General features: G+C 39.3%; 1 protein-coding gene across 4 annotated transcripts; it reads right to left on the bottom strand.

The window, feature by feature from the left end:
- Window positions 1-755: 755 nt before the first annotated feature.
- LOC146576665 (amine sulfotransferase-like) lies at window positions 756-14,367 on the bottom strand. Of its 4 annotated transcripts, none has more exons than XM_085272094.1 (8): window positions 14,291-14,314; window positions 8,768-8,877; window positions 4,670-4,818; window positions 4,377-4,576; window positions 1,888-2,014; window positions 1,434-1,528; window positions 1,158-1,329; window positions 756-1,076 (listed from the first exon to the last, which is right to left on the bottom strand). In XM_085272094.1, exons 2-8 carry the CDS (start codon window positions 8,776-8,778, stop codon window positions 967-969), a joined length of 864 nt encoding a protein of 287 aa, XP_085128220.1. In that variant the 5' UTR covers window positions 8,779-8,877; window positions 14,291-14,314; the 3' UTR covers window positions 756-966. The 4 variants fall into 4 exon arrangements, with proteins under 4 accessions (XP_085128220.1, XP_085128219.1, XP_085128221.1 ...); XM_085272093.1 differs by lacking the exon at window positions 14,291-14,314 and adding an exon at window positions 11,130-11,531; XM_085272095.1 differs by lacking the exon at window positions 8,768-8,877 and having other exon boundaries at window positions 14,291-14,367.
- Window positions 14,368-15,281: the final 914 nt, after the last annotated feature.

The following is a 15,281-nucleotide window of genomic DNA, read 5'->3' as shown; positions in this document are numbered from 1 at the left end:
TGTTAAGAACCTGTATTGCACATATTAATTACATGATATCCAGTGGATGCTGTTTGCAGGTCTGAGGTTTGATTCTGTATCAGATTAAATAACGAAAGACTGTCTTCATGGCAAAAGTACATTTATGTCATGGTCCTGCGACCATGACTCAGTGACTTTGTGTTTGTGTTCTTTATTGTTATTATTCTCTTTATTATTCATGGGCTGTTTTGGGATGGTTTGTGTTTTGGGATTTTAGATACTGGGTTCTGGGTTTGTGCTCCCTCTATTGGTCCCTGGTGTTAGTGTTCCCCTGTCTCGTCAGGTTAATCGGGTCCAGCTGTGTCTCCCACCTGTGTGTAATTTCCCAGTGTCTCTCTGTGAACTTATGGTGTGTGTTACCTCTGTTCCTCGTCGCGTTGTCTGTGTTCATACCCTGTGAAATTCCCTGCGTGCTCTCCCTGCTGTTTCTCACTTCGATGTTCAGGTTTGCTACTCCTTGGCTTAGTTTCTCCCAGTTTAGTTCATCCTTAGTTCTGTTTGCCATCTCCACTTTATGTTTGGTATTGTTAATAAATCACCCTCACGTCTGAATAAGTGCTGCATTTGAGTCCTCCTTTCCACCCTTCACACGGCCGCTGACCCGAGCCGTGACAATTTATGTAAAAACATTTCTTATATTTGAAGGTCAAGGCTACTTTCAAAAGCAATGTAATTCAAAAACACAATTAATAGTTAGTGACTATTCAGACATTATGAGAATCCAAAGCACCGTGTACTGACTGATAAACATTTTATTAATGAACGTTGTTGATTTCTGGAATCATGATCTACATGACATGAATCCATCTTGGGTGAACAAACATTAATCTTTTGTTGATGTTTTTTTTATTATTTAAATAGCAGAAAAACAAATTTTTATGGTTTTCTGATTAATGCACTTAATGATCAATGCTTTAAAAACTCCTGGGAGACGGGTTTCTCTGCTTATTCCCAGATGAACTTTAAAGGCAAATCACCAAGTTTCTCCCGAAGGACTTGATCCACTCTTTCACTCTGTGCAACAGTCAGTGTGTTCTTCCAGTCTCCAATCCGACCTGTAATGAAGAGAAAAGCACAAAACCTGATACCCTGAAGTCACATTTACCTGCACAGCAGCTGCAGGTCTGTTATGCTACCTTTGCGCAGGAATATTCCACTGAACTGCTCTGGCGGAAAATGCTGATAATTTGCTTTCGAGTCATTCTTCATGTTCTGAAATGTAGCTTTTTCCACAACTTGACTGATAGCAGCTTCAGTCAGGTTTTTCCCTAAGAAGTTGCAGATCTTCTTCACTGATCCTTTCAAGTCCTGAAAGAAAAGCAGGAACACAACAGAAAAAGAACCTTAAACTCTGCCAGATATTTTATTTGAGTTTCCTTAGGAACAACAAAAAATGCGAAGAAACATCTTACCAAAATCATTTCCTCGTAGGTCAGGAAGAGGATGTTGTACTGGTCTCTGTTTAAATACCACTCCCTGACGTGGTCAAACCAGGATGACGCAAAAACTGTGTAGTGGCATAATGCATCCAGTCATTTGGCATTGTCATTTAATTGAGTTCACATACAACCCTCATGTCAGAGGAGGAGCTCAAGTGTAAGCTCTGTAGTTACCTACAGCATGACTGCAGGCATGATCAGTCCCCCATGCTAATCATGCAGTGGTAGTGTGCCTCCGAATGTAGTACAGATTTTGTCAATGTGCTCAATCCGCACATGACACACACACACACACAAAACTGGAGTCGGTGCTAAATACTAGCACAGCACCACAAAATCACTGGGTACTAAAGCGCAGGCCCTCTAACAGAGGGTCCACACATAATGATGAATCAATTACTGATTACTATAAAGTGAGGAAACTTACCGTTTCCTGTTATGTACCACTCAAAAAACTGGTCAAAGCTCTCGGGAGTTTCCAGGTCTGCCAGGGCTTTGCTGAAGTGATAAAAAGACACCATGTTGTCCTTTGGATTCCTCATCAAATACACGATCTGATATATATTTTTAAAAAAATTCAGAATATTAACAGTTAGTTACTTAAATGTAAAAATTATAAAAGTCATTAGTTTAAAAAAAAAACAATTTAAAATTTAGGGTCAAAATTTGATTTCAAATAATATCTTTTAAAATATGTTTTAAAGCCTGTACATTTTTATAGCTCTTTTTCTCCTATTTCTACTTGATTTGATGAACCTCTTAGGCTACGTTCACACTGCAGGTCTTAGTGCACAATTCCAATTTTTTGATCAAATCTGATTTTTTTTGTCTGCTTGTTCACACTACAAATAAAATGTGACAGCAAATGCGCTCTAGTGTGAACCCTCAAAGGGGCCTGCATGCGCAAAAGAAGACATCACACACAACACGCTCTGTTTAGACCCAGACCAAACAGTATTGTTTGACAGATGGTCCTTAATATAAAGACTTGTTTCGGACTTTACGTTTCCCAATTTTGCTTTAAGTTATAAAGTTATTTTGTTATTTACAAATGGCCTAATAATGATCCTTATTGCTGTTTTAGAGAGGAGCAATGCTTCAAAGGATAGGGATAGTTGCAGATTTCTGTCAGAATCTGCAGATTATACAGTACAAATAAAATGTTCACGTTTCTCCAACGTTGTATTCCCAAAAGTTTCACTGGATGGCCAGGAAGCGTTCACAATGTCTTCTTGGGCGCTGATAATTGGCATCTGTCTTGTGTCAGTGACGTAAAAGACGGATTTAATGCGACATGACCATTCAAACAGCAGTCGCTTTCTAAAACATCAGATATGTATCGGATTCAGTACCACATACGAAAGTAACTTAGGTCGGATTTGAAAATGTCGGACTTCTGCTGTTCACACTGTCATACCATGAACGGATATGGGTCGCATAGGGTCAAAAAAGTCGGATTTGATGCGCTTTCGCCTGCAGTGTGAACATAGCCTTACTCTGCAATGACCTCATTGTACGAAAGGAAAAGGACAAAAAAAATATACTGAAATAAAAACACAGAATTGCCAGTCTTGGTAGACGGAGATTGGTCCGCAGCCCGGCTCACACTGCACCCGACCCCTACGGTGAATCCTGCGGGTGGTGGGCCCGCAGGAAGATGGGCCCATGTCCCTTTTTCGGGCTGTGCCCGGCTGGGCCCCATGGACTAAGGCCCGGCCACCAGACGCTCGCCCTCAGGCACCCTCCCCAGGGCCTGGCTCCAGGGCAGGGCCCAGGTAACCCTATCCCGGGCAGGGTGAACTGCTCCCTCTCTGGTTTTTTCATAGGGGACTTCTGAATCGCTCTTTGTCTGGTCCCTCACCCAGAACCAATTTGCCATGGGAGACCCTACCAGGGATAGCCCTGGGATCCTTGGGACACACAAACCCCTCCACCACCGGAAGCCCACCACCATGGGGCGATCGTGGCTCAAGAGTTGAGAGTTGGGAGTTCGCCTTGTAATCGGAAGGTTGCCAGTTCGAGTCCCGGCCCGGACAGTCTCGGTCGTTGTGTCCTTGGGCAAGACCTACCGCCTACTGGTGTTGGCCAGAAGGGCCGATGGTGCGATATGGCAGCCTCGCTTCTGTCAGTCTGCTGTGGGTACAACTTTAGCTTGCCTCCACCAGTGTGTGAGAGTGTGTGTGTGAATGGGTGGATGACTGAGTGTGTAAAGCACTTTGGTCCCCTAGGGGGGACTAGTAAAAGCGCTATACAAATGCAGGCCATTTACCATTTACCACGATAAGGTGGCGATTCGCGGGCATGTCGCACCGGGAGGAGGCCCCGGGGTAGACCCAGGACACGCTGGAGAGATTATATCTCTCGGCCTTGGTTTTCCCCCGGACAAGCTAGAGGAAATGGCTGGGGAGAGGGAGGTCTGGGCTTCTCTGCTTGTTCTGCTGCCCTCGCGACCCGGACCCCGGATAAGCAGAAGAAAATGGACGGATGGAAAAACACAGAATTATTTAAAATAAAACAAATGCTAGTGCTAGCTTTTTGGACCTGGAACCACGTGTTTGTGCAGAAGTCTATGATAAAAATGACCCTCAGATTCCTTGATTTATGATCCCATTACAAAATTGTGTTAGAGGCTCATTGTTTTAAGTCTCACTTGCTTGGGGCACCCTATACACTGTCAAACAACATTTGTTTTGAAAATAATTAAAGATCAACCACTCTATTTTCATTTGCTAGGATTTGCTGGTTTGTAAAAGCTACCAAGTGTCAAAGTGCAAGTCCCAAAAAACTGGACTTCAGTGACCAATAGGTAACATCACAAAAATGTAATTAAACTTAGCAAGTACAAATCTAATTTAATTTGCTCTATTTTTGCAAAAAAAAAAACAGAAGAAAATTGAGCTTCTATAAGGTACTGACTTTTGCCTTCTTCTCCTTCACTCCTGGAGGCATGATGTGTTCAGGGAGATGCGAGGCGAAGAGTCGTGGAGAGGGAAGAAGAGTGTATTCAGCCATCTTGTACTCCAGCCACGGCATCCTCTCCATGTTGTTTGAATATTTAGTCTGATTCCCATCCAGTTCGTGGATGGAAATGATGATCTGCTGAACCCATACAGTGCCTGATGTGGGGAAAGACATTAGAGGTGATCAGTGGATCAGTCTGGCCAGCACAAAACAGCAAATATAAATAATGTATGAAATTTTTCACCAACCTGATTTTGGATAAGTGACAAGGAAGACATCACTGTCTTTTATTTCAAAACTCTCAAGAGAGTCTATGTACTCTGGAGTTGTAAGACTGACCACAAAATTGTAGTTTTTATGCTTGAAAACACGGTCTCTGATCTGCTCCATACTGGTTCTACATAAGACAGATAAAAAAATATACACAGGAACGAAAAATCTGTGAGTCACATGGTGTTTGTTGATGCTGGGTGAGCAGTGTTGGGGAGTAAGGGAATACTCTGATTTTGATTGCTGGAAACCCAGACAAAACGTGCAATAAGAAGCTCTAATGTAAGCGTCCTGTTAATGTTGGTGGCGTCAGTTACACAATGGACCCAGAGCCAGAATAACAGGGCCAGCAGTGAACGGGCATGAATGGTTTTCTTACTTGGAAACTAAAACACCACTTCATAAAAAGAAAGGGATGGGCGAAACCTCAGTATCTTTGATGTATTATTGCTGTGTGATTTTTATTACAATTACTGAATGCTACTCGCCACCAAGCTAACATTGTTAGCTGGCGTTAGCTGGCGTTAGTTCATAGACTGCAGACTGTTAGGCCATTTCTAAATACTCAAGTACGCCAGTCCTTGTGTTCTTGCTAGTCCAGACTTCATAAGTTTACACGGGAGTCCTCCCGAGAATGCAGTGCGATTGTTCTACAGCAGTGTACTTGATGGCATCACACCTCCAGAGTTTTTACTGCCATCCTCTCTTAATTTAACTGTGGTTAATATTTGCAATGGAAATTATACATGACAAAAAAGTTAAGAAAAAAAAGATAATTTAAAAAAAGAAGCACTTTGGCAAAATTCGCTTTTACGTATCATCTGTTTCATAATGTCTGATAACCTTCATTCAGTTGAGCACAATCCCTCCATGACAGAAACACAAGCTTAACCTCTCTGAATAAACATAGTGCACATGTACGCCTGAATACAAATTAGAATATAACCTGATCATTTTTGATCAGATTATCTCCACATTGTAACATACTGTTTTTAGACTTGATGGATAGCATTAGCAACCTGCTAGCTGCAAATAATCATGTGCAGTTCCACATGATTATCAACAGAGAAAAAGAAAACATATTACTGATACAGAAATAGTTTTCTATATGAGGTCACTGCAAAAAGTGGAGCCTTGCCTAATGTGTCCACCATACTGTTACTCGTTTTACATTAAGATTTTGAAAAAATCTAGTTAGCCTTCAGTAATAGTAAAAAAAAATCACATAGCAATAGTACATTCATGTAGTTGTAAAAAACATAACGATAAATCAAATCAAATCACTTTTATTGTCACATCACAAGTGCAGGTACACTGGTACAGTACATGCAAGTGAAATTCTTGTGTGCGAGCTTCACAAGCAACAGAGGTGTGCAAAAAATACAATAACATAAAACAAGTAAAATATAAGAATGGCTAAATCTGAGAGTAATAAATATATGTACAATATAAGAGTGTATGCATTACTGGATGTGTATACTAAATATGTTTTTCTACGTGTGTGTGTGTTTATGTGTGTGTGTATACATATTTTACAAATTAAATAGAGTAAACAATAAATAAAATATCTAAAATATACAGAGGTTGGTAGTTGGATATTGTGTAAAACAAGTGGCATTTATATACAGTGTGGAGTGCATAATGTTGAAGTTCCTGGCCTGGTGGAAAAAGCTGTCAGTAGTAATATAATGGCACTTTTTTTTGCTCAGGACCTTCTTGCTGTGCGGCCACAGTGCTAACCACCGTGCCACCATGCTGCCAAATAACAGGTATCCCTTTAGAAATAAACAGTGATACTTCTAAAAACCGTGTATTCCCACACAGCATTTAATTTAACTAGTTTAGGAAGATTTCACTTTTTCTAATAGTTTCACAGGCTAATAGTTTTTAAACAGAATACCACAAACAACATGTATCCCTTTAGAAATAAACTGTGATACTTCTAAAAGCACATATTCACACCTAGCCACACTAGCACTGTATCAACCCCCAATGTTCCTTTAATGCAACTAGCCCTATAATTATCTACTAGTCACAAATACACTGCAACAGTAAGACTTGTTGATTACACATAGATGAGTTAACTACTTTAGGAGCATTTTACTTTTTTCTTTAGCGCTCCGAAAAGACACAGAGGCTAATAGCTTTAAATAGAGCACCACAAACAACAGGTATTCCTTTAGAAATAAACTTTTCTTGTGTTACTTCTAAAAACTACAGATTCTTAACTCTGCAACAGTTAGACAGAGGGGGTTACAGTTAGGCCCCCAACAGTCAGCAAAAGAAGTCATGAAACAATAAAAGAGGCTCCCTTATCAAGAGCATCCCAGCACTCTCACATCCCAACTGTAGTTCCCTTACAAACAGTTCCATTATCTTATCTTATCATGTCAGAGGTCAACTGAAACCATGACCAACCCCCGGGGGGTAATGACACCTCCTAGTGGTCTGGTCTAACCCTTATACATATAAAGACTCTTTCATCATTTGGAACATCAACAGAGTGACCTAAGGAACACAGACACCTCTAACTAAGGAGTGCATGATGACGTCGGTATCAACCATCACGAACAGCTGGAACATCATCCAAGCCACAGCCGCTCTAGGTACGTCTACAGGTGTATGCACCCGATGCACTCATCGTAAAAAGCAATGCTTGCAACCCATCACCTGGTGATGTTGGCGCTAAACGCCTTTCTACAGGAAACATGCTACGGATGTCGAACAGCTCATCCCAGTCAGGTGCAACACTGCTGTTTGCTCGAACTGCCCGAATATTACTTTGACACCTACTACGACGATGTGATGCTGAGGCTCAAGACATTCCGATTCATCCCCACCATATGCCTGTTTGTACGCGCATACACAAACGATGGGACTAAAACACAATTCAGCAGGATTGCAGAACACACCATGACTGAACTGAGATCATCACAACATATAGTATGTGCAATTAACGACAATATTGCACAGCTGATAGAAGCAAGTCATTATGCCCGTTGTGTTAAACCAGCCATGCTTCGCATGATTGGTAACTACTGGGTTGGGAGATACCTGGTTTAATGTATGCTGTTCAGTATTCATTGTCTGTGTGAATGAAATAAAAAGACATGTTAACACCAACATCTTAGTCATTTTTGCTTATACGACTTTGCTTATACAATACAGAAAAGCAACAATACAGCTTGTTTCTCTGCTCCAAGACATCAGAGGGCCTTTCACACGGTAAGCATGTCTGTTATACCCAGTGCATAAATGTCTGTATGTCGGCGCTGATTATTCAAACCCTGTTTAAAATGTGATACATATGTTGTCCAAAAACAATTCCTCTAAATTTGCAAAGTTACTGATTTAAAAATATATTTTCGAATTTTTAGTTGCATGTCAAACATATGATAGACTCTTGAGCATGTTTATATAGCTACATTCACAATGGTATAACCATGCTAAATAAAAGATGCCCAAGCACCAATGCACTCTAATGCAAGCCTCTAAACTGTATGTTGATAAGTGCATGAAGTGTACCTCTACCTCTATAGCTGAAAACAGTTTGTATCTGCACTCTGAAGGTCTGCTGAATTGTTTTTAATATGGCACTTTTTTATGAACTGCAGATGATGAAATCCTCTTTATTGGAGATAGTGTCCTTAAGCTACTGTTGCTCATACTTACTGAGTTCCCTAGCTACCTCCTTACTATGTCAGTAAACGTTTTGAAAAGGAAAGTGTTGTAGATTTAAAGAAACAACCTAATTGAAGCAAAGGCAAAAAATTGGAATGAATTTTATGTGACCACTCATATTAAAGTCAACAACAAGTGAAAATCCAAAAACGGCTCCAATCCTTTATATTAATGATCTCCCCCTCTCTCTCTCTCTGTGTGTGTGTGTGCCCTCACAGAAGGAAGTTCACAGCAGGAGCTTTTCTCAAACGCATTACCAATCAGTTTTTTTTACAAGAAGTGTAGTTCATACAACAATAAATGGTAAATGGCCTGTATTTATATAGTGCTTTTACTAGTCCCTAAGGATCCCAAAGCGCTTGATCCATCACAGCTGATTTAAATGGATAAATTACCTTCTCAACATGTCTTGAAGTTCTCCAGAGGCCTGGTAATGAACTAATCATGTGATTCAGGTGTGTTGACCCAGGGTGAGATGCATTTGAAGTGGTTAATCCATTAGGGTCTGGAAAAAATAAACATAAAATCCTGGCAGTGTACATGACTCTAGGTGAGATCTTACCACATAACCGGTCCTCTGTTGATGCAATGCAACTTGTTCTGCTTTCCAAGGACACTGACTTCAAAACTTTTGTCCATAACAAAGTTTTTTCCAGTCTTATTGCAGACCTTAAAGATATGGAAGAGACAGGGGTTCTGGTAGAGGATGGAACCATAATGAAGGCAGCTTTGATAGCCATCTTAGGAGACAATCTGGGCTCCCACTGCATAGGTGGTTTCACTGAGAATTTCAGCTGCAGCAAACATTTTTGCAGATAATGCTTAATTGACAGGGAAAGCTTTATCAATGATCCACTATCACTTGGACAAAAAAGAACAGCTGATAACTATAAAGACAGTGTTGAGGTCCTATCTACAAGTTACCACTTGGTTGTGAATGGAATTAAATTTGACTCTGTGTTTAATTCACTGAAGTCTTTCCATGTGTGCTCTGGGTTACCTCCATGTTTGGGCCATGATTTATTTGAAGGAGTGGTTTCCAGTGACTTGTCGCTTTGTATTGATACCCTTGTGCAAGTGGAAGGGCATTTCACATACAACCAGTTAACAGAGGTGTGGTCGAGTCCACACCTCTGGTCACATGACTTGGACTCGAGTCAGACTCGAGTCATTAATTTTATGACTTTAGACTTGACTTGAAAAAATGTTCTAAGACTTGTGACTTGACTTGGACTTTTACACCAATGACTTGGGACTTGAATTGGACTTGAACCGGTTTACTTGAAAAGACTTGATATTTCACCCCAAATATAAAATTTAACATGCATATTATATAGAGATTGAAAATGTGACGTCATTCACGGGTAGAACCGCAAAGGATTCTGGGAACTCGTGGCAAGCGGTACTAGCGCACGCAGGCTTTCAATTAAAATCAGTCACACAGCGATAAAAAGAAACACAAAAATGTCAAGAAGCTGTTGTATTATTAACTGCAATAGCCGGTCGCATGACAGCCACGGGAAGCCGACGGGTAAAGAGATCGGTTGTTATCGGATTACGTCGTGGAAGAGAAATTGTTCGAGCCATGTTTCCGAAGTAACAAAGAGGCGACTGGATTGCAGCCATTCAAAGATCAAATATAACGTCCTAGAACACTCCAGCTCACAGGTTAGTCTGCTCCAAGCATTTACACAAAGGTCAGTCTGCTGTTGTAGTTAATGCGTCATTTTTCTTAACATAATTGGTGATATAGGTTACAAGCAAGTCTGGCGCTGAACAGAAATTGTCGCGCTATGCTCCTTTATTTATTGTGCATAAATAGTAAATTATCCTGACACAATATTGCGTTTCGCTTCTGTTATTATGGTACACTGACAAAAACACATACTTTTATTCACAGGATAAAACAGGTTTTTTGTATCACTAATTGTCCAGTACGATTACAGCATACAATATTATTGTCACTGCTACATTTCTGTGATGCTACCAGAAATTATTTCCACTGCTAATTAATTACCGTTGAGCTCAAAGGTTATATTAATAAACGGTTAACGAATGTGTATTTATGAAGACGATTTGTGAGACTGGTAAACTTATGATACGTACGATGGTCTTTCGTTCTACACGGTGCATTTCAAGGTCCTGCACCCATCCGTCGGTAAACTGTACCTGGGCTTGTTGCAGTGACCTGAAGTTACTAAACTTCATGAGTGTGTGCACTCACTCCAAGAACCGTATAATTATAAATATGCATATAAATATGCTACGATGAGATAGCTGACTTCATCTAACTAGCAAATGTTTTCCAGGCTACGTTGGTGATACAGTTTTTTTTCATGTGTATGATATTTTTGTCATGCGATTTTAAAGCTGGTCCTACAACCGCATCCAAGAATAACATGCAGCGTATCTCAGAACTGTCAGTGAAAATTATTCTTGGAGCTAAGTTTAATTGAGCTGCATTTTAAAGAGGTGCAATTTCACAATTTGTGTATATTTTCTAAGTTCACTATTTTGTATGTGTTGAGAAAAACACAGATTTTAAAATTACATGGTCTAATATTTACATTTAGCATATAACTGCAACATTATTTTTTCGTTTGTTTTTTTTAAAGACTCGAAAGGACTTGAAATTCAAAGTTTCAGACTTGTGACTTGACTCGGACTTTTACACCAGTGACTTGAGACTCGACTCTGACTTGCCTGACATTACTTGAGACTTGACTTGAGACTTGAGGATAAAGACTTGAGACTTACTTGAGACTTGCAAAACAATGACTTGGTCCCACCTCTGCCAGTTAAACAGAGCAATTGTACAGTTCAAACACGTAGGAAGTGATGCTTTAAGTAAGCCATGTGGGGTGAAAACAGGGCAGAGGCTGGGGGAGTTCAGCAGCACAGAACTGGTGTCTTCTGCGACTTCTGCCTCTGTACATTGGTGGAAAGATAAAACATCCTGTGGATAGTGAGGTTTGGTAGTTATGCCTTAAACTTAGAGACATTGTTGATCTTGTATGTTCCCCCAAAATAAGTCACAATGACATTGCCTACCTAAAGATACTGATAGAGGACTATATACATCTGCGACACAGTAGGTTTCCTGACAAAGCTTTAAAAGCTAAACATCACTATTTGTTACATTATGCAGAGCTTATCCTTCACTTTGGACCACTCATTTGTTTGTGGACCCTTAGATTTGAGAGCAAGCACTCATATTTCAAAGCATGTACAAAAACAGTGCACAAGTTTGTCAACTTATGCAAGACTGTGACAGAACGGCATCAGTTACTGCAGTCCTACCTCTCAGTGAGCCAACTGTTTCCACCTACAGTTCAAAGAACTGTCATTCAAGAAGCTGTGGCAAAAGCAGGCTGCACTAATCAGACCACTTTGGATGTGTCAGCAGTTGTCTACAAAGGTACCAAGTATGTCGAAGGCTATGTTTCCATTGTAGATGACACTGATGATGGCTTGGTTTTTGGGAAGATAGCTGTTATACTTGTTAATGATTCTGAATTGTACTTTGTGCTCGAGTTGCATCACTCAGTACTTCTCACTGACCTTGGACTTCACTACTTACACTTTAATTGTCACATGTATTGGCTCACCCTACAAATCAATGAACTCAGTCCACAAAGCAAGATCAGGGTTCAGTGCAGGTCAGTCAAGTTCCTTCACACCACACACGCTCATCCATGTCCTTGTGGACCCTGCTTTGTGCATTGATTTGGTGGTGTGAGCCAGTATTTTGGACAAAGTTTATATAAAGGCAGAAGTGTGGGGCTTGATATTATATTTATTACAATTCAGTTTATTTGTAAGGTGCCAACTTCACATTGTAGGTTTAAGACCCTACAAAAAATAACTAAGAAAACCCAACACTTGAGTATATGTTGTCTGGCATGATATGGATATGACATAATATCGTTATTGTTTGTACAACCATCTGAGAAAATACATGTATTACATAGTTTAGTAAAAACAAGTGCTTCCTCAATGAAAATATGTTTTCAGTTCTTTTCAGTTTTTGACTTTGGAAATGTGTACTTCTGCAGAGGAAAATCAGAACAGAAATGAAAAAGTGGTGTGAAGCACATGAATTATATTTTGTGTGTGTGTGTGTGTATATATATATGTGTGTGTGTGTGTGTGTTTTTATATAAAAATACATATAAATGAATAAATGATACTTTTTTTTCATACAATACAATTTTTTTTGGAACCCTCCAGTCTCTTACAGTATGTTACTGTTTCCTGAAATTACGGTAAATTACAACCTGCTCAACAGTAAATGACCGCCTGTAGGAACACGGTATCCTCTAACAGAGATGAATATTTTTGGTACTGATGATGCGTGTTAACGGTAAGTTACTGGTAAATATGTTGCAGTTAATTACCTTGCAGTGGGCTTACAGTGACATACCATGAATAAACGGTAGTATACCAATTTCTTAATCACTGTATGATGTTACTTTGTTGACGTAATTTACGACATAACGACATAAAAAAAAAGCTACAGTGCGTTACCATAATTTGTCCAAGAGTATTATACCACAAGAGCAAAAAACTGTATCATCCTGCAGAACGGTAAGATATCGTAACACGGCGTCACCGTATGACGCTGGCAACAGTGACGCCAATATGTTACCACAAAGTGGAGACAAAAAGTCTAACACTGTACTATAGGAATCTGTATTTAAAATCAAATCTTATCAGAATTCTTGCTTGAAAATTTGAGTGCTGCATCCAGAATGAAACCTGTATTTAAGACTCAATGCTACTGAACCAACCAGAAAGCGAGTGCCAAAAACAACGCGAGTGCACATTTGCACTGTTTGAATGTGACTCTCAGATTAAGAAATGTGTTAAAATGTGTTACACTAAACACAAGCAGTACAGAAGAAAAGGTTGATCCAATCAAAAATATATTATTGTGAATGTAATATAGTAAATGACGGACATTGAACAACTGGTTTTACAGTTGTTCAATATGGGAATATTTCAGAGAAGTAGAATTTCTCTATCACGCATCTTATGAAGGACTTCATATCACCAATGCAGGCAACTCTACTTGAAATAGAATAATTAGCTATGGCACAGACAGAACTGATAAGATTAAGTCAGCAAACAGTACTATAAGGAGGAAATCATAAACCTAAAAAGAAATTTAACTGGTAAGAAAATCATTCAACAGTCCAAAGCATTCTCATATTGCTGACCTGATCTCAAAGCATATTCACCAAAAAGTCTAGATGCATGCTCAGCCCTTCAGTTAAGGAAATCTCTAAAAAGTTGATTCTCTTCATCAGGACGTAGCATTTTCAAATTTGCATAATGATTGAAATTTCAGTCATTATGCAAAAGTACTGTTCAACAAGTGGAAGCATGCAGTCAGCTTAGACTGAGAAATCACTTGGATGAGTGAAAAAACATTTCCCCCACCAGGAAAGGTTACGTATAGATAAAAAGTCAACTTTTTTGAGATATTCACCAAGAAGTTGGACACTGGCAAACTCACTGCACTCACACTTTCAAGCAATTCACCCACTCCAGACTCTTCTCCTATAAATGCTATTTAATAAACACTCATAATTGCAATTATCATAGTCCCATTAGGAGCAATGTTAGACTTTTTTAAATTTATTTACATTAAATTGCAATTAATATGAATTACTGAAATAATTTACTCCAAATCCTCCTTGGCCACACCTCTGTTTACCGTTAATCTGAAATAATAAATAATCACTCCCATTGTAGCTTCCCATTGTAAACAACAAAGCATAGAAACAGTCTGATAATATATGCAAATAAATTCTCAAGACAGAATACTACAAAAAGAAATTCACAAAACAAATTTTTACTGAACCTGCATTACATTTAGAACCATTTTAATAGTAGAAAGGTAAGTGTTGTATTACCTGGATGTTTGCAGCAAGACCAATAGAGTGAATGTCCCGTACACCTCTTTTTATTGACATGTGTGTGCTCCGAGCCTCCACAATCTTTCACAACATTGCCACAGCATAATTTGCTGATAAGATAACATGGAGAGTCCAGAGTGCTGATTTCTTTCTTATGTTGGCATTCATTCAGAGAGTCACAGATCTCCACCTCTGGCTCTGAAGAACTGGGAGACCTCAGACTCAGAATAGTTATACAGGCACCTCTAGATTAGTTGATTGTACTTCATTAACTTTTCAAAATTAAATATGGTACACTGATTGGAGAGGGAGTTGGCAAGTTCTTACTTAGCTCAAGAAACTGTTTCAAATCTGCTTAATTAAAAACAGAAATTTTTTAATGGAAAGACAATGCATTGACTTCTCTGCCCAGTCTGGAAGGCAGCCATGCTGACATTGAATGAATGTCACACCCTGGCTCAAGAGTTATTACAAAAAAAAGGGAGAAAGACGCCAAACAAAGATTTACGAATGTTTGTTTGAGTGACACCTGACTCCTTGTCCCAACCCTGATCTTCACACCAGCTTGTCAGCAGTCACCAGCTGTTCATTTCCTGTGATTACTCAGTTGCTAATTGTACTTACCTCTGTTAGTGTGCCCCAGCTCTCTCTGTGATTTCTCTAGTCTTCCATCATGTTCGCTGGTTTTCTTCTAACAACATACACACACACACATATATATATATATATATATATATGCATACTTTTTGAAGGTATGACTTGGACTGTGGTAACTATGTTCTTATCACAAAGGGTTTATAAGTTGACACTATAAACAAACAGCATTTTCCAAAATTGAAGCCTTGTCAGAAGAACCTGAAAAATACCTTTCTGAAACCTTTTCTGTGTAAAGACTTGCTCAAAAGCAATGCACACAGATTAAAACATTTCTTTCTTGGCCAACTGATAAAGAACACCAAAAATTGAGTGGTACGTGTTGAGTCTGTGG

Source organism: Mchenga conophoros, linkage group LG4 (assembly GCF_057382185.1).
Source record: "Mchenga conophoros isolate Kocher_MC1m ecotype Shallow Benthic linkage group LG4, M_conophoros_male_GT1.1, whole genome shotgun sequence".
NCBI classification, from domain to species: domain Eukaryota; kingdom Metazoa; phylum Chordata; class Actinopteri; order Cichliformes; family Cichlidae; genus Mchenga; species Mchenga conophoros.
Note: the sequence above shows the minus strand (reverse complement) of the source record. Positions and strands in the feature narration are given on the sequence as shown.